This window comes from Rhinolophus sinicus, linkage group LG02, assembly GCF_036562045.2.
Source record: "Rhinolophus sinicus isolate RSC01 linkage group LG02, ASM3656204v1, whole genome shotgun sequence".
Taxonomy (NCBI): domain Eukaryota; kingdom Metazoa; phylum Chordata; class Mammalia; order Chiroptera; family Rhinolophidae; genus Rhinolophus; species Rhinolophus sinicus.
Window position 1 is genome coordinate 90,514,643 of NC_133752.1, and position 25,667 is coordinate 90,540,309.

Genomic DNA, 25,667 nt, shown 5'->3' on the forward strand with positions numbered 1-25,667 from the left:
ACTTACATGGAGGTTGAGCTTGAATTATCCAGCTGCAGTTCTGATTGTTTGGATACTTGGCAGGGAACAATGGGGAGGATATCGTATCAAATGAGTCGGTGAGGATGTAGCCCCCACAGGCTGAGGAACACAGAGACACACACACATCATTGACTTTTGATTTCCACTGACTGTGTAAAGCAAGTACTTGATGAAGGAATACATAACTGAGTTTTCCTTATTTCTGACATGCAGACCAAGGAAGTACTTTGACAAAGAAGCTGCACATAAACCATGAGAGAATGGGAACACACTGTACATTTCTAACAACATTCTTCAATCACAGGAAGTGGGGAGTGACATAGAACAACAGATTAAATGACTATGAATTGCCTGAATCACTCAAACAAAACTGTGGCACTGATTCACTTACGTTGCCTACTCATAAATTATAGGTATAGGAATAATATTTTTATGGACTTCTTTTTCTAGGAAAATCAATACGCAATTGAACAAGACTTCATAAGGATTATCAGAGAAGTGCAAAGCTCTATGGGAGGGCAGGAGAAGAGCTTGTAGCCAGTGAGTGTAAGAGGCATCTCACGAAGGAGACAGTGACTGAAGGAAGAAACTGGGGGTGTGGAAGAGTAGGCCAGGGGGAGGCAGCCTGAACAAAACATAGAGGAAGGTAAGAACCGCATCTACATAGACTTGGCTGAAGCACAGGGCACTTGGGGGGGTGTCAGAAGCGAAGCTGGAGAAAAGATCGGGGCAGGTTCCTGGGCCCTTGGGTAACATCTGGAGGACCTCGGGCTCCATTCCCGAGGCAGCATGGTGCCAATACAGATGTTGGCACTCTAAAGAGTGTGATCAGAGCAGGGTTTTTGCGAGTTGACTTTGAAGGCAATGGAGAAAGCATGGGTGAGACTGAGGAGGTTGAGAAGGCTGTTATCAGTGTCCAAGAGAAGACCTACTGGGGACGTTGTTTGTTTGTTTTTTACTCTGAAGCAAAGCATAAGTGCTTAATTAAATGAAAGAAAAAAAAAAGGGTGGAGAAACTGTTTTTTTCTTTGAAAGAGCAAAGAGTGATTGATTTATGCAGTCTGTTTTGCTCCAGAGTGTAAAATGTGTCTTTGGGAGCCCTCGATCCAGAAGCTATGCCTGGAATATAAGCAAAGGCACTGAACCAGACTAAATGACTAAACAGACTAAACTTATCTGAAATAACAAGGATCATCTAAATAAAAATCAGAGGCATACTGAAGCAGACCAGCGACCTGGGTTCCATCTCTGACAGTGACACAGAGGGTAAATCTCTAAGAAAGACCAGATAAAAGGGAAGCGGTGAAAAGATCTAGTAAGAAAAACTGAACAGTGGTGATTCAAGAACACAGTGGAAAACATTGGTTCTTCGGGTGGACAGTGGCAGGGTTCAGAAATGCCTTGAGGATTAGAATCAGAGTACATTCCAAGAAAGTCTTGTAATTTACAGGGGTGTATCTCCTTCTAGCATAAAACCTAGGATAAATGCTAGGTGATTTGTTATGGAAGAATGGATTTTGACACTTTCAAAAATCATTATCTCTAGTAAAAGCTACTTTTAAGCATCATTCTGAAACTTGTTTGAGAGCTACAGAGATCCAAAGGAAGTTAGCACCCTCTAAGTTAGACAAGGGTAAATTGAAAGGATCAACAATTGGAATAATGGCAAATCATAGTGTTTTGGTTCTATTCAAATTACTGTGTAAGTACAAAGCTGGGATCAATTTCTAAAGGCCAGTCTCATTTTATTACAGCACCAACAGGGGCACTTTTCAAAACAGATGGCCTGTGCCTCGGGGGGGCCCACGTGGTACTTGCCTTGCCTGAAACGAGCTCGGAAGCCCCGGTTCTGTCTGGAAGGGCCAGACTGAAACCTCACAAAGAGGCTGTTTCCTGAAGAGGTGATGGGGTTAGTGAGCTGCTGTCTTCCACACACACCAGCAAGGCGGGCAGTGGCGGAGCTTAAACCATCATATGCCTACAAAAAAGACAACAGGGAAAATAATGGTTCAGAACTTCATTCATCTAGGAGGCCCAAGCCCCATGGTCTATCTGCACATTGGTGAGCTAGTGGAAAACAACACATTTGCAGGATCTAGTGCTTTATTTTGTTGTCATTCCACGGGCGTGTCTGAGTCTTGAGCTATTTCTAGGGACACTCTAGAGATTCCAGTAGGAAGGCCTCTTGTCAGAACCGCTGTTAGACCTCCGGATGTCTTTATAAATGCCATTGCTTAAATAGCCCTCCACCCTCCCTGATTCCAGAGCAGTCACATCACAGGCCACACCTCCAATATGTGCTGAAAATGTCTGTGGCAAGAATGAGTACAGGAGCAAATGGATGAAAAACAATGACGAGTAACCATTCATGTTCCGAAACCTAACATTTGCTGGCACTTTTTGTTCTTCATAGGGCCGTGGTCAAGGAGGAGAAATGGCAGAATTCTTTCAAATGATACAGTGAGATGTGAGTCTGCTTTAGAAAATTACCTCATAAAATTAAGAAAATATATTGGGCTCTGTGTCTGCCCAGTGCTATGCTGGGACAAGGTGACCTGCCATACTTACCAATGGAATAGAGGTTACATTACATGCACCCAAAATTGCTGTACTGGTTTGGGAAATTCAAGCTTGCTCATTTTCTTGGAACTCTGTATGTCTGGTGTGAATTTTTTAATGCTCTTATGTATCAAGCAGGAGTCTATGAGTTCTTTTCCTTTGGGTGATAATAATAATAGCAACCACTCATTAAATGCTTACTGTGAGCCAGGAACTGGATTCAGCCCTTCATGTACACTGTCTCATCTTCTCCTCCCAACAATCCCTTCATTTTCAACATGAGGACAACTGATGTACAAAGAGTATAAGCAATGTGGCCATGCCACACAATTCCTAAGAGGGAGCAGGTCGTGTTGAAGCAGACAGCTGGATTCTAGAGCACAGAATTGAAACTCTCCTGTTGTTCAATGCACGATATCAATTAAGTAGGCCATGGGCCTATCACCAGAGTGGGATTAAACTATGAAATTAAAATATGGCTGTTTCATTCAAAATAAATTTTCATTTATATATAATAAAAAGTCTTGGGAAATAATTAAAAGTTCAAGGATTTAATGCAAGGAAGATACACACCAATGACTTTAAATATCTAGGGATGGTTAGAATCAGTGTTCTCTTTAGCATGTAAGTATGATTGGGAGGCTATTCTCGGTTTTATACAGTATATAAGTACACGAGTCAAACAGTAATAGAATTTTTAGCTCTCTCACAAGGGGGCTAGAGATTTTACAATGAATTTTAAATAAATGTGGTCTGGAGCAGCAATTATTTCCTTTCTTCTTTTTCTTTTTTTTACTTACCGTTCACATTTTAGACCTATATATTCAACAAATAAAACATTAAAACTGATTTTTATTCAACATTTAAAGATGGATTAAAAACTAAATTACATTTTCTTAACCAATTCAAAATGTAGTGTCCAATCTAGCATGACTGCTTCTTTTGAACACTTTGGACACCTTAAATAGTAGTCAAAATAACATATAAATCATCATTACAAAACCTCTTATTATATTTACACATCAGCCTGCTCCTAAGTATTATCATCATTGGTTCATTTCAAGACTTTATCATCTCTATACTTGGTTTCCTACTTTCCTAAGGTGAAATCTTCACAACCTAGATTTCAGTAATGTTATATAATACTATCTTGCTTTAGAGAATACCTTCTAGAACGTCTAGGTTACAGGGTTTAGGCAATATACCAATTGATTCTTGGTCAAGACTACTTATACAAGACTACTTGCTTTTCTTAAGATAATTTGTTTGTTTGTTTGTTTACAACAACATTTCTCAAACTCCAGTGCATACTGGGGTTCTGTGAGGTACATAGACACCATCACCAAATAAACAACAACACACTCATTCAGAAGATTTTTTACAAGTCACTCAAAAAAAGGCAAGACTCTTCTGGTGTCCCTGATTTCTCCCTAAATTCAGAGGTCTAGTGAGTAAATAGATATTGTTCCTTGCCTTTATAAGTTTTCCTTTCATCTCTGAATGGTTTCAGTCCTTTTAAGGAAAAATTTTAAAAAATTAAGGTAGAAAGTTAAGGCTGGAAACTTAAGAAAGTACATGAATGAGCCATTGCCCTGGGAATCCTTTGAGAGGCAATCCTTTCAGGGGGGTTTACATGTTTCCCAGGCCTCCAGCCCCCAGAGAACCTGGAATTACAAGACCTCTGCTGAAGTTCATATAGCTGAAACATTGCTTTCCAAGGAATGGACCCAAGGTAAGTTTCCTAATGTCCATGCACCCTAAATTTGATTAACAACTGTACGAGTACTATCACATACACCCTAACCCTAGTCCTCAACACCATGCGATGCTTTTAATGAAGAAAGTGAGACGCAACAGTGTGTTAGCTATTCAACTATTGTCTCATCCAATGGGCGCTAATGATCCAAGAACATGAAGCTAGTGTATAGCAGAGTCAGAAATTTGATTTTTTTTCTCTCCAAATTCTACTTTATATATGTTACTTTTCTTTAAAATGCCTCTGAGAGTTATTAAGTCACATGCACTTAATTGTTGTTGTATGAAAGTATAACACCTCCATTATCAAGGAGACAGTGGATTTTTTTTTTAAGTTTGGAATAGCAATTCTTTTATTTGAGAGTATTCTTCACACTTGTACTATCAAATGAATTTAAGTTCTAATTTTAAAAGTATAAGAAAAAAATTGCAAGGAAGAAATTATGAGAAACCTTGTTCCCATTTATTTAAAATATTAAAGTCATGAAAATTATCAATATACATTTTCCTTTTAGCACCCAAGGCACAGCTAGCAAATTATACTGCTAATTTATCATACTGGCTACATGTATAACATATTTATATAACCTATAGGTACACAATTTTTATTTGAGTCATTGCCGAGAGTTTTCTAGACCTGGGAATTGATTTTCTGATCTGATGTTAGTAAAATAAAATTTTGAAGTTGAATCCACAAACGAAAAAGTGGCCACCATCCTTGGGAGTTACAATTACAGGGGCTGTCAAAACAGACAGAGCTGGTTAAGTGGCCATCTAATTTCTACAGAAAAGTTAGTCTCTTTAGAAAGTATCCAGAGTTTTGTAAAATATCCTAATGCCAGCATACACAATCAAAGTACAAAATGTTAATGTTGTAATATAAAAATAGGAGACTTTTTAAAAGAATAGAACCTGCCACATAACAAACAACAAACGTTTGATGTACAAATGAGTAAATGAAAAGCATATATAAGAGTATACGGCCTCTAAGCACGAGGATGAGGGTTGAAGGAAATCCAGAGGCAGGAAAAATCTATCCTCTGGCTCATGGATTGCAGTATGTAAATGCATAGCAGTCACAACAGTGGGTAAAAAAGGCACAGTCAGTGGGGGCTGCTTTATGGGAAGACTTCCTACTAACTGGGCCCAAAGGGCAATGCAGGAGGGTCCAATCACAGGACACAGGCCGGGCCACACAGCTCCCAGGTGCCTTCTCACTGGCTGTATCAGTCTTGTACCAGTTGTCAGAGGATATGGAAGGTGGAAGGTGGGCAGAGGACAACAGACCCATGCTCAGGGCCAAGAGTATTCAGAACACATGACATATACGGTGCTATTGGGCACCCCACCTTCTAAGCTCGAGCCAGAAGTTAGAACTGAGCCAAACATTTATTAATTTTAATACTTGATGCGTTAATATCTTAAAGACATTTGGGTAAATGTCAACCCTTTTTCAAAGTTCACACGTGTCATAAAGTGACACAGGGAGGAAAAACATTTGGGAGAGGGACCAGTACCCCTTTCTGATGATATTTAAAGAGGCTTATGGTCAGAGTCCTAAGGTCTGGTAGTTTGAGAAAATAAAGCAGCCAAGCAAAGGGAACCTTTTGCCTTCCCATACACTTAATGATGATAGAAACATGTATTATTTAACAGTATGCATTATTTAGAAGCTGGTGCCAGAATTCCTCTTAGAGAGAGAGAGAAAAAAAAAACAGTCTTTAGTTAGCAAAACACCTCACAAGCTCTCAGAGAATAACTGAAAAGAGAGAGATTATTTTATGTGACTGTGGACAAGTTCCCCTGCTCTCTATCCCTCGGCTTCCTAATCTGTAAAAGGGGATTGACTTGAATACATAGCTCATACTGTTCATCAGCATTAAATGAATTAAAGGATATAAAGTACTTAGGATAGTTCCTGGCACATAATAATTACCTAATAGACATTAGCTTCTACTATTAAAGCCAGACAGAGTGATAGCTAAATTGCTGTTTAAGAAATGAGTATAAGGTTTTTTGGGCGGCCGGATAGCTCAGTTGGTTAGAGCGCCAGCTCTGAACGACAGGGTTGCTGGTTCGATTCCCACATGGGATGGTGGGCTGTGCCCTCTGCAACCAAGATTGAAAATGGCGACTGGACTTGGAGCCGAGCTGCACCCTAACAACTAGATTGAAGGACAATGACTTGGAGCTGATGGGCCTTGGAGAAACACACTATTAACCAATATCCCCCAATTAAAAAAAAATTTTAAAGAAATGAGGAATGGAACTAGAGAGCTATAAAAGCAAATACAAAAAGAGCTCCAAGGGTGGGCATTTCCCAACAATATCAGATGAGGTGGGAACATGAGTAGGACACGCAATACATGGTAATTATGCAAGTGGGATTATGGGGGTGGCAACCTCTGACCTGGATCCAATGATTCATGCCCTTGTAATACATAGATTACAGCCAAAGAAATAGGATGTCACTTCCACGATCAGGTTGTGACAGATGGACTCTTCCGTCTTGCGAGCACTCTCCCTCATGTTGGCACTGTCTCTTGCACTGTATTTTGCTACCTCTGAGGAAGCAAATTCTGTGCTATGAGATATTCTATAGAGAGGTCTTCATGGCAAGGAGCTGAGGGAGGCCTCTAGCCAATGGTCTGTAAGGAATTCAATCATGCCAACAACCATATGAGTGAGCTAGGAAAGGCCCAGGTAAGCCACACCTGGATACCTGACACAGAAACTGGAAATACTGCTGTTTTAAGCCATTAAGTTTCGGGATAATTTACTATGGAGCAAACGATAACTAATACAAGGGGAGTGAAGTAAGAGATTGAGGAAGGAATGAACAGTGGATTTTTAAGGACTAGGAAATCTCATATTACAGTTTAATTCAACTGCCAGCCTGCTTTTTGCAGTTACCACCTGCCAGTGCCTAAAATATTTAGTCAAAGTCTACTACACAAAAGAGTCTCAAGTGTGTGGTATTTTGAAGAAATGAACGAAAGAGTTCCAAATTCCAACTTTCTCTTAACAAGGGGTAAAGAAAAAGGGAAAACAGCCATAAGAAGAAGAAGAAGTAAGAGACAGAAGGCTTGAATTTTAACAGTGGCAAGAAATGGACACCTGGGTGAGCACCTCCTCTCTGTCTCCTCGCTTCTCCACACAGTTATACAATAAATTAGTCATGGGGATGTAATGCATAGCATAGGGAATATAGTCAATAGTACTGTGATAACTTTAAACAGTGACAGATGGTTATTAGACTTATTGCGGTTATCATATAAGGTACAAAATGTAAAATCACTATGTTGTACAGCTGACACTAATATAACATTGTATGTCAAGCATACTTTAATAAAAAATATAACCATGGGAATCATGAACCCCAATTCTCCTAAGTGGCTTCCTCTGGGATGGGGGCAGGAAATGATATCTGTGTGGGCCACACATGGGTCTCCACTGTCTTTTCAGCAATTTATTTCTTCTTAGGAAAAACAAAAACAGAAAACTTGAAGCAAATATGGCAAAATATTAAGATGTGGCAAGTCTGGTCAGTGAAATGTTTTGTTCATTATATACTTTATATGCATGCATTGTTTAGGCTATACTTAAAATATTTCATAATGGAGTTTCCAATAATGAAAAGAGAATCTATTTAAAGAAGTAATAGGAAATGAAGCTAAAATTCACATATAAATATGCTCTTCATAGCATTATTACCATAAGAAAAAAAATCCAGAAGTTATCTAAGTGGTCAATCGTAAGCTAATGGTTAACTAAATTCTGGTCTGTCCATATAATTGATTATATAGCAAAAGAAACTATTTTTAAGAATAAATATATTAAATAATACTATGTGAAAAAGGTAGGATACAAAATGACATGCAGTATTACCTTAACTGTCTATGTTTATGTGTGTGTTAAGTGTGCACGTGTATGTTTATATGTATGCTTATACAGGAAATGATTTTAATTACGTGTCTCTGCACTGCAGTATTATGGATGGCATTGATTTCTTATTTCTTGATTTCTGTACTTTAAAAATGTAATATGAGGAGTATGTAAAATTTTTAAAGAACTTGTTTGTTTAAAATGTTTAAATGTTCAGCCAGTCAGACATGTAAACGACCACATACAGAGACATGACAACATGCTAATCATGTAACAGTCTTGCAGGAACTAAGCCAGATGGATAGTAATACCACTTAATGTGGCCTTTCGCTGCCTGAGAATGCATCAAGTTAAATGACTATGCTTCTATTTGAAGACCTCCAAGATATTTGTTAGTTGGCCAGCATCTACAACTGTACTAGACCTCTCTCCAAGCTCCAGGCTCATATATCCAATGGTATTCCAGACCTCAGGGCTTGTATGGTTCCATAAACCTTCAAACTGAAGTCATCTCCCCGCCCCCACCCCAATTCCTCCTTCACCTTCATTTCTTGCCTCAGTAAATGCCAGAGCCATATACCCAATGGCTCAGCCATTGTAGATCTCTCCTTTATTCCCCCAATCCAGTGGATCCTGGCGTTCTGTCAGGTCTCCCTCTGGTGTATCTCTTGGATCCCTTCCTGGCTCCTCTACTCTCCGCCCCTCCCCACCATGGTCTCCTCTTGGTGTCCTTGTGCCTAGGTCACCACAGCAGCCTGAAATTCTCCCTGCCTAAATTTGTGCCCCCTTCAATTCAGTCTCCAAACAACTGCCACTGTGCAGTGTGTTCTTTGTAAAACGTGAAATCCAATACCAAAGGAAAGCTGAGTGTTCCAATACTTTTTAAGATTGCACCAAATAAAGACGAGCCATCACTGACACTTTGCTTGGGAACTGAAGAGCAAGCGCCTGACAGATAGGCAGCGCATGGCACTTCCGCCCACAGTCCCGTCCCCTATGATCAAACCCCTGGCTAATTGACTCGTGATAGCTCACTAAATAGTCATCACTTACTGCCCAAAGCACATGACTGAAGGGGAAAAATGAACAGCAGCTTCCTCAGTAATGACTGCGTTTTCATTTCTGAAAACTGGAATAGATTCCCTCAGATTGTTGGAGAGTAGGTGGGGGGTTGGAATATTTCTACTGATGCTTCTATCTTCTTGTTTTATGAATTTTCATCGTGCTCAGGAAGAAAATAAACCAATTAAATGTGTGGGTTAAAATCATTATAAATTGGAGTAAGAAGAAACTACTTTAATTCAAAAGCAAGACATACAAAGTATTTTAGAATCCCCAAAGACAATGCTTCCCCTTAGCTTCAGAGTTGAGCTTTCCACGTAAATTATGAATGAATATGAGTATAGTTTCATTTTCATTTTCAGCCCTGGGAACCTTTTAGAAGGTATCAAAATAACACACTTTTGATGTGATAAACTTCACTGAGATGATACATTGAAGAATGTGTGAAAAAAATGTATTTTATATATATATATAAAATATATTTTAAGGTTTAAAAATACTTTAAGATAAAATAAAATGAATGTGTTTATGAACTAATGAGGATAGCAATGCACTGAGGATTATGAATTCCATCCTGTGTACCTAAGGTTCACGATTTTGAAAAAGGTAAGTGAAGACCTTTAACATAGTCTGAGTAGTAATAGAAGCAGGAGTAGTAGTAACAGAAAAATTAGGAGTAGCAGCTAACATTATCTGTACCAGACACTGATAAATGCTTGAAATCCATTTTTAAAAACGGAATCCTTCTTACACTTGCACTTTGCAGTCAGAAAACATAGACGTGATGTGCTAAGAGCTGTACGCTGAGTAGTGTACCACCAGGATCCGTTTGATCACGTCCATCTGGCACTGATTATCATTAAGCCAACCGAAAAGATAAAATTAAGTATTATTCATTGAAAATAATGAGAGACCAGGATTCTATGCAGCGAAGTGGGATATTCATGGTCTCCTAGCAAGGTAACCACAGGAGCTCTCGAGAACAAATGGAAGTCTCCTCTCACGTGTCCAGACCTGCAATAAAGCATCCTTAGTGGCATTTTAGAAAGTCTTATTTGGGGCCCCCGTGGATGTCAGAGTGGTTGGCACCTGTCACGCATTCCAGGCCCAGGACATGCTCGGCATTCCCAGCATGGCTAAGTTAGCGGACTGTATAACAAAGGGCCCAGTGTCTGGGACCAACTAACCCTAAACTTGGGCTTCCTCAACTTGGTTCTGTTCCTGGATGCAGATATAAATCCACTCCTCGTCCTTTCCTGGTGTAACCCCAACCTAACTGTCTGGTCTTGCATGGTCTCTTTTTTCACCTCGCTCCTGGCCTAATTCAGCTTTCAAATGGGTCTTGACTCCATACTTCATTTTAAATTCCTTGCAACACATGTCTATTGCTTCGGATTGCCTTAATGCTTATCAGTGTAAAAAAAAAAAAAAAAAAAAAAAAAAAAAGAATGTGGTGGAGGATAAGATATTTAGGGTGCAGAAAAGATCATTTCCATCAGGGAGCAAAGTCAATTTTGAGGATGAGAGTCTATGAAATATTTTCACGTATTACATATGGTGGCACAGCTGCCGATGGAATTTCCATTTGGGAATGCGACCTGCTCTAAGATAGAGGACATATTCAGTGACAGGGGGAGGGATCCCTCAGGAAATTACCCAAGCTCTTAAAGTCGTAAATGTGAGGACGGAAATGAAAGTATTACTCATGATAGCAGCTTTTCTTAGGGAAGGGGAAGTAGGAAGCATTGGTTTCCGCAGTCAGTGATATTTTCCAGCTACGCTCATCTGAAATTAAATACCAAGTTAAATTCACAGCCCCACAGCTCATGTCAGGACATTGTCAGTTCTATTTCTTTCTTCTACATTATAGCTCTCCATCTTCCAAGTTTACAGGAGACTGTAAACTCTAATGATTGGCAGTATCTCCAATGCTAACATGAGGAGAAATCCAAGAAGCTCTTTTTTTTTTTTTTTCCACAAATAAACAAGCATTTAAGGAGATTCTTAGCTGACATGCAAACAAAACAAAGCCTGTGTCCACAGATGGAGAACTGTGGCTTCCATTCCATTATTCTTCGCTTTGAGGATGGAAAGTATCGGCACAGCTTTTGGTGACCAGTTTGGCGCTGGACTGCAACATGGCTAAGCATGTTATCAAAAGCAAATCACAAATGAAACATTTTGAAGAGATCAGCAGAGCTCATCCTCGATTATCAAGTGGAAACTACATTTTAGCAGTGAAGAGGGAGGGAGTAGAGGAGGGAGGAGTAAGAGATTGATTTCTGTCTTGGATTTATTTGTAAAACAGTAAATATTTAAGGAAGAATTGTTTCCACTGTCTCTTTGAAGCACTGAGTTCTATTATTCCTGTGTCTGTTTCCTCTGTTTTGGAAATGATCAGTGTTTTAAAAGGAAACACATCATGGGTAGTGTCTTGAAAAAAGAAAACAAAATGTGGAAAGTGCATTCTGTGTTTGCCCTGTTCCACCCTGCACCGTGTTGTCAAATAATGTGAATAACAACAGACACTGCAGCTTTAGGCGGGGCCTCTGGCTTTCTTCAGTTCAAACAGGACACTTTGCTTTCTTTCTCCTACATCAGTACAGAGAACTTCAGAAAAGAAAACAGTTACTCACCATGTGCCCTTCCTTTGTACTAGCCTCGCTGGGCCTAGAGTTTGTTTTCCCCAAATGAGAGGCTGGATCTGGACTGTGGTCTGCTAGCTTTTATCAGTTTCTTGCTGATTCTCACAAGGCCGACATTCCATTGCGCTGAGCAAAGAGGATGCTGAAATCAGAGGTCAGAGTCCCAGGGGCCAGTGGGGCTACTGAAATAACGGCTCTCCCCGCTCTCACACTGAGCTACAGCCAGCATTTCCCAGAGATCAATAAGAACCTATAGGCCTACACGAATTTGAGGCTCAGAAAAAAGACTCTAATTAAGCCAGTAAACTGTCTGCCGGAAGTCACTTTAAAACGCAGCCTACCTGAAAGGAGGCGTAATGGAGCGATTTTTGCGCTGACTGTACAGGGTCATGCCCAGCCAATGGGTCCCACTTGCTGCCTTGGTGAGAACGACTCATAACGTGTCATTCAGGAGAGCCGGAGGTTAATTACACTGACCACTCAAAAGGGACTGAGCAAACACATTATCAAATGAGTTGAAACCCGAGTGCCAGCCCCGCTTTCTGATTAGCGCCCTGGGATGCCATCCCCTTTTCAATAGAAGTAAGAAAATCCAGTTTGTCTTTTTTTTTTCATTATAGCAACATGTAATTCTAGAAAAGGCACTTCTGCGATATTATGTAAGTTCTCATGTGGCTCAAAATAGTGAGATTGTGTATCAATAATTGTGCCACGGAGTGAACTCTGCACAGCACAGTCCCAATGTCTCTCCTGCAATTTCCCAGTGATCATTGCAGGAGTAGAGACAAAAAAAATCACTTATTCAGCCACGCATCTATTAGTAATTAATGCATCCAACAGACTGATGCCTTTGAAATACGAAGACTGCTGCTGGGGGTTACAGGAGAGGGGGTGGAGGCTGTGTACTACTGTTCCATTTTTAAATCCTCATCCAATTGCTGAACTTTGCCTTTAGGTCCAGGAAAGCAAGAGTGATGGCTTGGGGCTGCCTGTGGGTTCACCCTGCCTCCACTTGGGACCACTGGGGACTAGGCCAACTACAGGAAGAGCACTGTCTCCAGTGGAGAAAGTGGGGTGTAGAGGGACTGTCCCACCCGAGGGGTGGCCCAGAGCGGTGACCTCTGGAATGAACCCACAGCTGACATTGCCTAATCTTACTGTCCATTTCTTCAACTCCCACCGTGTCTTCCTCTTCCTACCCATAAACCCAACTCTAAACTGTTCCAGGAGTTTTATAGAACACGATGGCTGGTCCCATCCACACATAATTTACCTTGGTGTTAAAGAGTAAACTTGAGCTCTATTAAAAATCGCATGAACACAGACATTATCTGGCAGCATCACTGGCAGCTATTTTTCTCTTTGCTAATGACTCTGTGTAAGCAACAGGACCAAGAAATTAACTTGCATGTCTCCAGGATGAATGATGGGCTTTGTACGAACCGAAACTGCAGAGATATTGTGTAAGATATTGGACTTTAGGGTACGTTTCACACGCAGTGTCCACCTAGCTATAAAGGATAGGTGGCTGGTGCCTCAATGCCTGCCTTCAGGAACTCCTGGACAACTAACTAGTACTTGGAGCCAAGCTTCCTGCCTCACCAGTGGCCAGGACGTGGCCCACCTGGTTGCAAACCTCTGCCAACCTCCCATCCCCATAACTAAGTCCACTTGGCAACTATACACAGCAGCCCTCTACCCCAATTTACCTGAACAGTCCTTTTTCACATCGCTTTACCTTTTTGTAAAGGTGATTTATAAATTGTAGAAAACAAAAATGATTTAGTTTGTATATGATTTATGCAATTTTCAATATAATAAATTTGCAATCAGAAAAAAAAATCTTATGCTTGGGCATGCGTTGCAATTTCCCATTCTGAAAATATAAAGTTTATAGGACCAGTCTCTCTTCTTTAAGTCTCTGTCCTGATAACATGGCTTCATCAATTATTCCGTTTATCTCTTACATTCAGCTGCTCTTTTTCCGCCAGCACCCTGCCCTCTCAACATGCGCAAGCTCTTCCATCATTAAAAAAAATAACTTTGCATCGATCTTGTCTGACCCATAGGTTATAACCTTTTATCCCCCTCTACCATTCACTTCCATAATTCTGGCAAAAAGCTAAGATGCTCCTGCACCTCTTAACCTATTGTGAAGTGGAGTCTTCCACTACTTCCCATGCTAATCCTGCTCATCAAAGACTGAATCCAGGCGCGTTGTTTCAATCTATGAGTGCTACCACTCTCTCCCGGTTCTCCTACCACCTCGCTGAGTAGCCTTCCTCAGTCTCCTTTTCCTCTGTTTCTCCATCTGCCCCTTAAATGGGGGTGTTTTGCAAAGAGTTTACTTGGCCCTTTTCTCTTTACAAAATACTCCTATAAGAGACCACTTATTATCCTCAAATTGTATGTCCAGCTCAAACCCCAGCTGGAACACTGAACTCATGCATTGAACTCTGGAAGGGACATAGTGTAGACCTTCAAACTTAAGTTTCCACATGCAGTCGTCTACCCCTTTGCTCTCTTAGTTAATGGCTAACGATTCAGCCATTCTTCAAGAGTCCTCCGTCTCTATCACCCAGCCCACCCCCACCATATAATCAGCCTCTAAGTTTTGCTGACTATACCACCAAAAGAGTTTTCCAATACGGACTTTCTCTCTATCCCCTGCCCAAGATTTTTCCATCACTTCCCAAACAGCCTTTCTACCACGTTTCTCTTTCTCTACCAACCATGTTATAACAACTGTCTGTTATCATTGTAAAATATGGTTTTGACTACATTACTCCTCTGTTTTACAGAAGACTTTCATGAACCCCATACTATCTACAGGATAATTTCAAATGCTTCACAGAGTACAAAAGAGTCTGTGCAAGTTGGATGTCTTCTACGGACCCTTGGTGTCCACATGCTTTCCAACACATAGCTACACCCTACTCACAACACCCTCTTTTCCTATTGCCAGATGTCTGTGCATGCTCATCCCTCTGTGCACAATTTCCTCTATTCCTTCCCTGAAGCCTCCACTACCACATTTCTACTACTGAAATCCTGCCACTTAAATGTCATCCTCAGTGTGAAACTTTCCTGGGCTTCCAGGCCCAAATGAATCACCCCTCTGTTTCCTCATGATTCCTATTACAGTTTATTCAGTCCTCAGTACACCTCCATGCTATGAGAAGGATCCATAAGTGGGCTCTTTTACTGATGACCGTGAGGCCCAGATCACAGGTCGGAAGCCCGAGCCCCTACAGCTGCCGCCCCTGCTAGTGATTCCACACCTCCTTCCTCTTTCAGTGTTGAACACGTCTGAGGGCACTCACCATTAGCATCATTATAATTTTGGCCAGTACAAATTGGGGACTTTCTATGGGACAGGCTGGTCCCTAACATAATCTCAAACATCCCAACAACCAATGTGACACAAGGACTCTTACTATCCCCATTTCCCAGTTCAGGAAACTGAAGCTGAGGGAATAACTTGCTCCCAGGCAACACAGCTAGAAAATGGAAGAATCCAGGCTCAGCTCGACCAGAGTTAGATTTCCTAACCATGGCACTGTGGTGTCTCACTTTTCATTTCAATGTGTTGCTCAAGTGCTTGGTGGCATCTGCTTCTGAAAGCATCGTCTGCCCACTGGTGGGGATACTCCAACTGCTTCATACAGGAGTCCCTGATTCCGACAACTTGTTTATACTATGATTTTCTGCACTGTACTTTATCTGCCAGACAGCACCTGTCTTTGGGTTGATTTTCTGTCCCCATGCCTGTGACCAGGTCATATTTGATGTTTCACTTCCTCCTGTCTGTTCCCTCTCACTATAGTTTAAGGCAAGCCCAGCTGTATGCTGAGATATGGCAGTGGTATTTAATAGAACACCCAGGCTGTGTATTTCCACCAGGTAGGTGGAAAATCCTACTTACGGCCACAGGAGAGAAATAATGCAGCTATGCTGGGTGTGACTTTCATCTAGGCTTTGTTGTGTTCACACACCTCTTTGTATGTTGAATTCTATGGATTATATAGACTTTACCAAAGAGGAAACTGTACCTGGCACTGTACAAGGGGAGGGACCAAGTGATAAAGAAATGCCCACTACAGGCAAAACAGGAGGACGACAATTTGTCCCTAGCCGCTCCAAATTTCTCTTGAAGGCCCCTCTTCTGTTTCAATGCTTTATTTCATCTTCATTTGTAAAATTTATTTTAGGAGACTACAGAGTGCCTGGTTGGTAGTTATTTTCTTTCTTGAAACTGAAAATGCCATCCCATGGTCATTTTTGCTTCCAATGATCACTATTGAAAAGTCAGCATTCAGTCTGCCACTTCCTAAAATGTAACCTGTTCTCCCACACATCCACTCCGCTAGCTGATTATAACATTTTTTTTCTTTATCTTTAATTTTCTCTTTTAGATAAGGATGTCTTTCTATTTACCCTTCTTGGCTGTTTGGGTTCTCTGGGATTCTTGTTTTTATAAACTGTTGTCTTTCATCAGTTTTAGAAAAGTCTTAGTCATTAGGTCCTCAAATATTGCTTCTGCTGCATTTATCTCTCTGTTCCCTGTGGGAGTACCATTTCATCTTTCACATCTGTTTTATATGTGTCTTAACCTCTCTTTTGTATTTTTTTTATCTTTTTGCTTATCCAGGCTTTTTTTCCAGATAGATTCTTCTGACTTATCTTCCAGTTCACCCTTTCTCTCAGCATCTCTGTCCAATTTGTCTCTCATGCCAAACAAAACAAAACAAAAAACAACAACAACAAAAAAACCTTTCCACTGAGAATTTAATTTCAGCTATTGTATTTATTCAGTTCTAAAATTTTCAGTTAGTTCTTTTTCATCTTTGCAATATCACTTTCTACAGTTGGCAGTCCTTGCTGAAAGTTTTACGTTTTACTTTTCCCTCCATAAACTTAGTAACCATAGTTGATTGCCAAGCTGCGCCTGGTGATTTTAGCATCTGCCCTATTAGTATGTCTGTTTGCACTGTCTGTTATTAATGTGGTATCTCATTTATGTCATATTGTCTCATGTACATGAACATCTTTGATAGTGCCCTGGCGATTGCATATGAAAATTTATTGGTCATAATGAGGTGTGGGATGATTTTATATCCCTTAGAAGAAGATTTGAAATTGCTTTTGCTGAACATTCAAAGCATGAATACATTAGCCATACAGGGTTGCACTCATTATTCCAGGGCTTCAGATCTGGGGTGACTCGAAGCTAGGATGAAGTCTCTGAGAAGGCTGTTTTACTTTTATTTTACCTAGGATTCGGGATGGTTTCCAGGACTGCCATTCTACTGGGACCTTGGACTCAAACTTTGCTCCTTTTTGCCACGAGAGCCTCTCAGCAATGCTGCTAACTAACGTCTGGATCAGCAAATGCCCTATGGGCAAAAGCAGTTCTAACTACTGGACTCAAATCTCCCCAATATTAACTCAGAAATCTCACAGTATCTTGTGAGTTTGGTGTTGTACTTTGGCAGATGTTTTTAAAGATCATCCCGAATTTTGATATGGTCTTTGTCAGGAGAGTTGGTCTGAGTAACCGTTACGGAAGGTAGATATCCTACACCTTAAGTTTGTATAATGCTTTGCTAATTTAGACTCCAAAGACTCATTTAGTAGATGAATACATAGTCATAATTCAACTGAACTTTTTAGTACGTTAATGATTTAATCTTGTAAAATAATACTCGGAATTATACCATTAAGACTAGGCTACTTTGAAAAACGTGAAACAACACTTGAGTTTTCTTAAGTTAAATTTGAAAGCTAGCCAGTTGGGGTTTGTGTTTGAATGAAGTGTTTTATATGTGGTTTACATCTGAATGAAATGTTTCAAAATACAAATGAAAGATGAAGACATTTTGTTAAAAAAAATCAGACAACCAAAGAAATTAAATTCAAACTAAAAAGAAAATCCCCGAATAATACAACCTCATTTGCGTTTACATTAACCATATGGCTTTAGTTACAGGTGAGAATATATTAAAGTTGATGTCAGTAACAGAACCTTTTTGTCATCTAACCAACTAACAGCCATATCCCTTCTCCTTTAACCCCATATCCCAATATATTCTGTCCTATCAGACACTGATTTGTTCAAATAGCAGATTCAGATATCCTGATCTCAGAAATGTAGAACCCTGTGAGAACCACCAGAAGCACAGTAGTAATTGATTTAAAGTAGTTGTGATAAATCCGTTCCACTATACTTTCCTAATCTCTCTTGCAGCCAATTCTGGCCAATGATATGTAAGCAAGATTCTTTCTTGAATAATAATAATAATAATAAAAATACAAAATAGAAACAACTAACACTATTCCTCTTCCTTTACCAGATTTGAACTTGTACAGGGTGTTCAGAGCTCTGCAGCCATCTTTTGACAATGAGGTAACAAATACAAAATGAAAAGTCAACACACTAAGAATGATAGAATGGAAATTGAGTTGCTAAACAAACCCTGAGATTATCTAGTTTCTGATTTGCATTTAGGTAAAAAAAAAAAAAAAATGTCTTTATATTTTAAGTTGCCAATAGTTGGGTTTCCTGTGATTTGATGTTGAAAACATCCATAACTAATATAGTTACTAAATATGCTCATATGGCAATGTTTTGACCTAGTTTTGACTCTAAACAATGCTTGAAATTTGTGTCACTTACCACAATACAAGAGTCCTGCGCTTCAAGGTCAAAGTCAGTGAAGTTCAAGAGAACACGGTGATGTCTTTCAACTTGAATGACCCAGGAACACTCAGTGTTACTCCTATAAGGACTGGGGTAATTCGGAGAATGAATCTCTCCACTGGGAGCCTGGAAAATCCCACCACAACCTGTAGATGGGAAACCAATTCAATCATGAGAAGAATCCCTGCATAAAACTTGACCCCATAACCTGGTAGCATGGTACAAGATGCTTCTTTGTTTGACTATCAGTTTTATGTAGTCTATGCTAAACATTTTAAAGACCTGAATATCCGCCATTAATTCATTCATCCCAACAAAACAAAGAAGAAGAACTAAGAAGATATTTCAAATATTTTAAATATTGATGCCAAAAGTTAGTTTTTAAATATTGGAAAAAAAAGAAATAAAATAAAAATTAAAATAAAAACACTGAAAAATAAGTGCAAATGAAATCGTGTTTTCACATAGCCACCAAATGCTTTTCATGGTTCTCGAAAAATATAGCATACTGTAAGAATAACATATCTGCTTCCAAGAATTTTGATAATTCAGTAGTGCATGCTTTTACAAATAATTTAGCATCTGTCTTTTAAATTTTAATATTCTGGACCTGGTGGGGTTATTCAAATTTTTTTTTATTCTTATGATATTATCAAATGCCTGTTAATGTCTACCTCTATGACCCAACATTTCTTGGATTGATGTTGATATAAACCAATAATGGAAAAATTCAGTATTATTTTCTAATAATTAATAATCATTTGGGGTAATCTAAATAAGACACACTTATAATTCTCATTGAATTCATACATCATTGACTTTAGGAAAGATGTTAATATACTTACTATAGTTCCTCAGAGTGGCAGAAGTGGATTACGAGCCAGCTTCGGGTTATACCTCTGCTTTGGCATTTTCTAGAAGTCGCTAATTTCTCTAAGCTTTGACTTCCTCATTAGTATGATGAGTGCATGAAATGAACTTCCCTCACAGGTTGGTTGTGAGGATGAAATAAGGTAATTTTTATAGAATAGTTAGGAAGGTTCCTGGCACATAGTATGTATTCAATAAATGCAGCTAATATAAGTAGTTGTACAGGTTAACGTCTGCTAAAATATTTTGTGCATTAAGTTTTACTTAAGCAGTCTGCAAGTGATTTATTTAGACTGCCTAAGTTCTTGGGCAGAAAGTCACTATAAAACACATAGTAGTAATTCCTTGGAATCCACAAACTTAACATTTACAGTGTTGGCATTTGCCAAGAATCCAAAGGGCTATACGGTGGCATGATGTCTTTTACCACTTTGCTGAGGCCCCAGCAGTTTGAGGCTGGTGAACAGGCACAAGTCCTTGGAGAGGAGGTGAGTCTAACCAATTTCCCTGCTTCTGCTCTCACCACGGATTTGCATACGTTCCTTGCTTTCACATATATAGCAACTCTTCAGAAGTTAAACTTTATCACATGTTTTAGGGAAGAGTACATGCCAAAGCAGTATTCGCCATTTGGGAAGTCACAGAATTGTCAAAATGCAGCTTTCATACCTCTCGCCAATCATGTCATGAAATTTAACAAGGGCTTGGCTTCAGTACTTTGTGATTCCTTGTGGGTTCACTCACCTCCAGGGACTGCTTGCCATGAGATATTGAAGCCTCTCCCATTTATGAGGCTGTCAGTCTGAAATCGGATTGCTAGCTCATTTCCAGTGCTGGAGACCCGCATGGGATTCTCAGATGATCTCTGGACACACAACTGGGCTATTCTGGGAGAGTGGAAATCAGGGCCTCCATAGATCTAAGATGAGCCGTCCAAAAAAAGGGCTTACATTAAGAGACATATTTAAGCAATTACAGCCCCTCCCCAGATTACCACTAGCTCTTGGATTTTATTACCATTACAGACTGAATGAAATCTCAGCCTCCCTGGGTGGGGATGACCTATAAACTTAAGATGGATTTTCAAAGGCCCTCCCTCTGCCCTGAAACACACAAGCTCAACAACCCACAGAATGCTTGCTTATTCTATCAGCCAGAACTGCAGAGCTGAACTGAATAAATTATTCCAGAATCTTCCCTATATCCCCTCTTCTTCTTTTGCATGTCTTCATGGGGTTTCCTGATTTCTTTGGCAGAGGCATTGCAGATAACACAGCATCAAATCTGTTTTTCTAACTCTTCTAAGCACATAGGAATAGGTTTAGCATAAAGCCATTTTGTTTGTGAAGATCAAGTTTGTTGAAGGTTACTGAACTTCTGGCAATAGTTTTAGGATTTTCTACTTTGCAATCGGAATATTTTATAAGATTAGACATTTAATATAATATTTTTGCTTTTTCAGAGGGAGTGAAAACCTCTGTCATTGTGTTCTGTGGTATCCTCGAGAAGGGAATCCTACAGACCCTTCTGTTCCTCTCCCAGCATGCCCACTCATAGGAACATGACCAGGGGCATCCGACTTCTGCTCAGGAATCACCCTGCACTCTGCCCCAGCACCAAGATGGTTCCCCTTAGATCCTTCTCACTTGCCCTCAAATCTCCTAGGCTCCTCCCATTTACAAGCATCTATCTGACTGGGATCCAATACCCTAGTGACACACACATTCCTCTCGACAAGTGATCTCTTGGTCTCACATCCAGCCTCTTGCAGGCAAGTCTAGCCCAGGCTGGGCCTCCAGGACACATCACACACAGGTTTCTCAATCACCAGTGGACTCTACTTACCCAGTGTATGTGTTGGAGGGTCAGGGTAGGGACAGGGGGAATGTGGGAAAAATAAGAATCAAACATAAGATACTGAGCCCCTAGCTTCAGGTCTTGCCAGACTTTAATTTGTAGCAGAAAAACCACTTGGGGCAACAGTTTTCAGGCAGATTGGTATCTGGGTCCTTCCCCCTCCCCCACATGTATATGCTCATAATTCTATACTTGGGATCAGAAGCAGGAAAGCAGCGCTCAGGGAGATTTGTATGCAGTGCCCTCCCACCTCTCCCATCTGTGCTGCTCTCCCAACTCAGGTTACTTTCCCCCCATTCCTCAGAGGCCCTGGCCCTGGCCCACCCTCGGGGCAGCTGCTGACTGAGACGGGAAACGCTCCTGTGTTCTCTAGGGAGAGCGAGTGAGAACAAGACGCTTACTTTTGGGGAGGAGTATGTGATTCGAATCTATAATGATTTCTTTGTCTGATTAATTTCCCCAGCCATGCGGGAAAGGCCAAAATGAATGAAACTGCTGTTCCACAGAGGGCTGAGCACAAGGCCTGTAATTGCAAAGGAATGAAGCAGGCTGACGGCTTCATGCTTATTAGGAAGAGCTATGTTTGTGTGGCCCCCTAAGTCCCATCCAAAGCTGGACTTTAGGAAGAGCCCCGTGTGGCCCTTCACACGTACACATATGCAAATGCAAAAAAACAAGATCGCTTCTTGTTTACTGCCCTTTCCCATTTTGAAGATTTCCCTACCCCCTGGCCCAGGGCACAGTCGTCCGAGCGTGAAGCTGACAGCCTGGGCTCTGAATCATCCAAGCCCAATAAGCAGCCCGTATTTGGAGAGGGCTTCGGGCACAAGGGTTTAGTCCTGACAAAGAAAACTTGCACGTCGGCAAAATATTCTTTGTTTTCCTTGCTCATGGGTCCCCTTGAGATCACAAACATAATGGGTATGAGTCGGCGGGCCTAGAAGCCTCCAGAATAAACACTGCCACTTCTGCTTCCCCTCTTACTGGGCTGGATTCGCAGAAAGACCATCGCCAAGAGATCAGAGGGAGCTAACGGGCCACACCAAGCAATTGTCTAGGTTTATTACACTGAGGAGTGGATTTCCTTTTCTGTTTTATGCCAGTTCGGGCTCTTTTTCTCAGAGGCTGAAGTAAAACCAGCCAGTTTTAATTTCCATGACCAACACAATAGAATGGCACTTTTGGCTTCCACGAATAAAACCAATAGTTAGCACATGACTCTACAAAAGGGGAAAAAGATGGAAAGAATTTCAGGGTGTGGTTCATTCGACTACAGCGTATGACTAAACTTTAGGGGAAAGAGAATCGGTCTGATGATCAGTGATTAAAAAATGTGTTTTTCACAAATTCTTAGGATATAAAACATTTCAAAGCCTATGGTTTAAATCTGTTTTGAACATTTCTTTCTGCTCTGTTAGTTCCATTTATTGTTATAATCAAGTCAGCATTCCAGGGTTATGAGTAACCAAACGGTTGTTGCTTTAATGCAGCTGGCTACTTTCTGGATACGGATTTTTGAGGGACAAAAATATTGGCTCCTGGTTACATTTGGTGAAGTCCAGATAAGCCCAATACCTGGTGACACTGAAGTCCTACCTGGCTGTGCAGAGAACAGGAAAGGACAATGTGCAGGCTGAGAACGGATAAGAAAGTCAGTAATGTTTCTAGGCCACACACCCATCGGGGTAACGGATTTTAAAACCTCTTGCTAACACGTTATCAGCATCTATGGCATGAAGGATGGAAAAAACTCCTTTGATCGTCCTTAGCGCAAATTTATTACAGCACTTTCCACCTGACTGGAGGCTATGCAGAGAGGTCAACTAAGGTTTTGGCACAAAAAGTAAGGGGATTACGCATTTCAGCCTTAAGCAAAAAGGTCTCCCAAAACATTTAAGGGCCTCAAAATATTCCTCCAAACCCTAATTTTAATAGGACATGGGAGACAACCTTGTCCTAATAAAAATGAGCCCCAAGCAGACTCCAACTTCTTCTCACAGCCTTTCTGTGCAGGCACGGGACCCTGCTTGAGTATTGCCAGGTGGAGACCCTGTTTTGTCCCTCTGACCCCAAGGCTGTTTGTCGGGAACAGCCCCTGTCCTTGCTTTCTCAGTAAAGGGTGTGACACAACCCAAAGCACAATGAACCCATTTACATTTGCCAAGTGGGCACGGTCACATGCCCTTTGGAATATAAAAATGAAGGGGTAGGAACATTTCACATTACTGTGGAAAAGACTTCTGCCAGCCCTTTGTGAGTGAGTGTCAAGTGCTTTTATGCAACTGTGAAACATCCTTGCTAGCGAGAGAGACCGTTGGAACATTCCACATTTGAGTGTTCTTCCCGCTCGGTACTGTGAGTGTGAATTTTGGTTGCCCTTCTGTTCTCTCCCCCTTAAAAACTGCTCCTCTTCGGAGATGGAGTCCTGACTTGGCAGCAGCACTTACGTGAAGATGAGGCTATGGGTTGTAACCCAAGTACTCACCAGCTCTGTCTCTGATTTCACTTACTGCAGCATTATTCTCCTTTAGAGACTTGAGCTGCTGAACACATTTCCTAGTGCCTGCATCCACTCAGTGAGGGCATGATTTGAGAACCCCATTTCTTTTCAAGGAAAGAACGCACTTTGTAGTTAAGTAAAGTTCCTAAGTGTTCAAGTTCCCTATAAAGTACATGTCCCTCATTTTGATATCTCGTGCACTGCTCACTCTACCTTCTTGTACTGGCTTACGAGTAGTACGTGGCGTGTTGAGTGGTGGGTGCATTCACTGCATAGCTCTTCTCTTCACTATCTTTGTGGTCCCTGAAAAACGCACTAATCTGTTTGAGTCTCTGTTTTGACAATGGTAAAATGGGGACAAAATCTGCACTCTCCTTTACCTCACAGGATTATTGAACATTCAAATGGGAAAATGGATGTCAAAATCCCTTTATAAATCACTTGAAATGTGTTGTTATTATGGCGTGTCAGTCAGAGATTTGGATGCTTTCATTCATTCCGTAAATACAAATTGAGTGCTTACTGTTTTGCCAAGTACTCTGTGGCCCTAGGGGTATAGCAGTAAAACAAAACAAAACAAACAAACAAAACCAAAAAACCCACAAATATTAATCCCTCATGGAGTTTAAGTTCTACTAGATAATAGAACCCTTGTCATAATGTGCTATAACAGTCCCTATTGCTGAGGTGATAGGAGTTTTTTGTGTACTGGACTCCATTAAACTTTGCAAATAGGCCAAAGTTCAGGATATATATATATATATATATATATATATATATATATATATGTATATATACATATATATATCCTGAACTTTGACCTATATGCAAAGTTTAATGGAGTCCAGTATACATATTACACATATTATATATAATGTATTTTGTTATATATATATATATATATGTATATACATATATATGTGTGTGTGTGTGTGTGTATATATATATATATATATATATATATATATATATATATATATATAAAACCGTGTTTCCCTGAAAATAAGTCCTAGCCAGACCATCAGCTCTCAGCTCTAATGCATCTTTTGGACCAAAAAGTAATATAAGACCTGGTCTTATTTTAATAAAATATAGGACCAGTCTTATTTTAATATAAGACCAGGTATAATATAATATAATATAATATAATATAATATCTGGTATAATATAATATAATATAATATAATATAATATAATATAATATAATACCAGGTCTTATATTAATTTTTGCTCCAAAAGACGCATTAGAGCTGATGGTCCAGCTAGGTCTTATTTTCAGGAAAACGTGGTATATACATCCTGATGACCAGATTCCTGCAGTAAAAAGCTGATTACAATAGGTCCTCCAAGGCCATCTTATTTATCTGAGACAAACCCTTTGCAGCAGTGTTGCAGTAGTCTTATCTTCACACGCCTCACACTAAGTGACCATGTTGTTTAAAGCTTTCTGCAGCAGATGCATTTCGTGCCTGGCACCATGCGGACCCCCTCAGGCTGCAGCTGCGGTGGGCACTTCCTCTGCTTACTGCCACGACCTGTCCCAGTGCCCACCTTTTGTCTACACTCTGTCTCCCCATTGCCTTGCTCAAGGGAGCTTCTGCAGACTGGAAGTGTGGGTAGTTACCAATCCCCAGCACAATCCTCCATCAGTAGGGACCAGAGCTGGGGGAACCAATGCATCAGCCTGCTGTTCTTAAAGGGATGATTCTGGGGTGCAGTCCTCAAGGGCCCTCAGAGGGTCCCAGCAGGATTAAGCCCACATTGCCCACAGCGGCTCCACTCAGAGGCTCTTCCTCCTGCACCCTCTCTGGCA

The 25,667-nt window shown here is 40.5% G+C and overlaps 1 protein-coding gene across 1 annotated transcript in view; it reads right to left on the minus strand.

Annotated features, from left to right (window-relative positions):
* Positions 1-25,667, minus strand: part of CUBN (cubilin) — a 238,602-nt gene that overhangs the window by 109,193 nt on the left and 103,742 nt on the right. The window contains exons 30-33 of the mRNA XM_074324816.1: positions 20,242-20,416; positions 18,604-18,773; positions 1,840-1,999; positions 7-120 (exon numbers count right to left, since the gene is read on the minus strand). Coding sequence (XP_074180917.1) covers positions 7-120; positions 1,840-1,999; positions 18,604-18,773; positions 20,242-20,416 — 619 coding nt within the window. The remainder of the gene's footprint in view (positions 1-6; positions 121-1,839; positions 2,000-18,603; positions 18,774-20,241; positions 20,417-25,667) is intronic.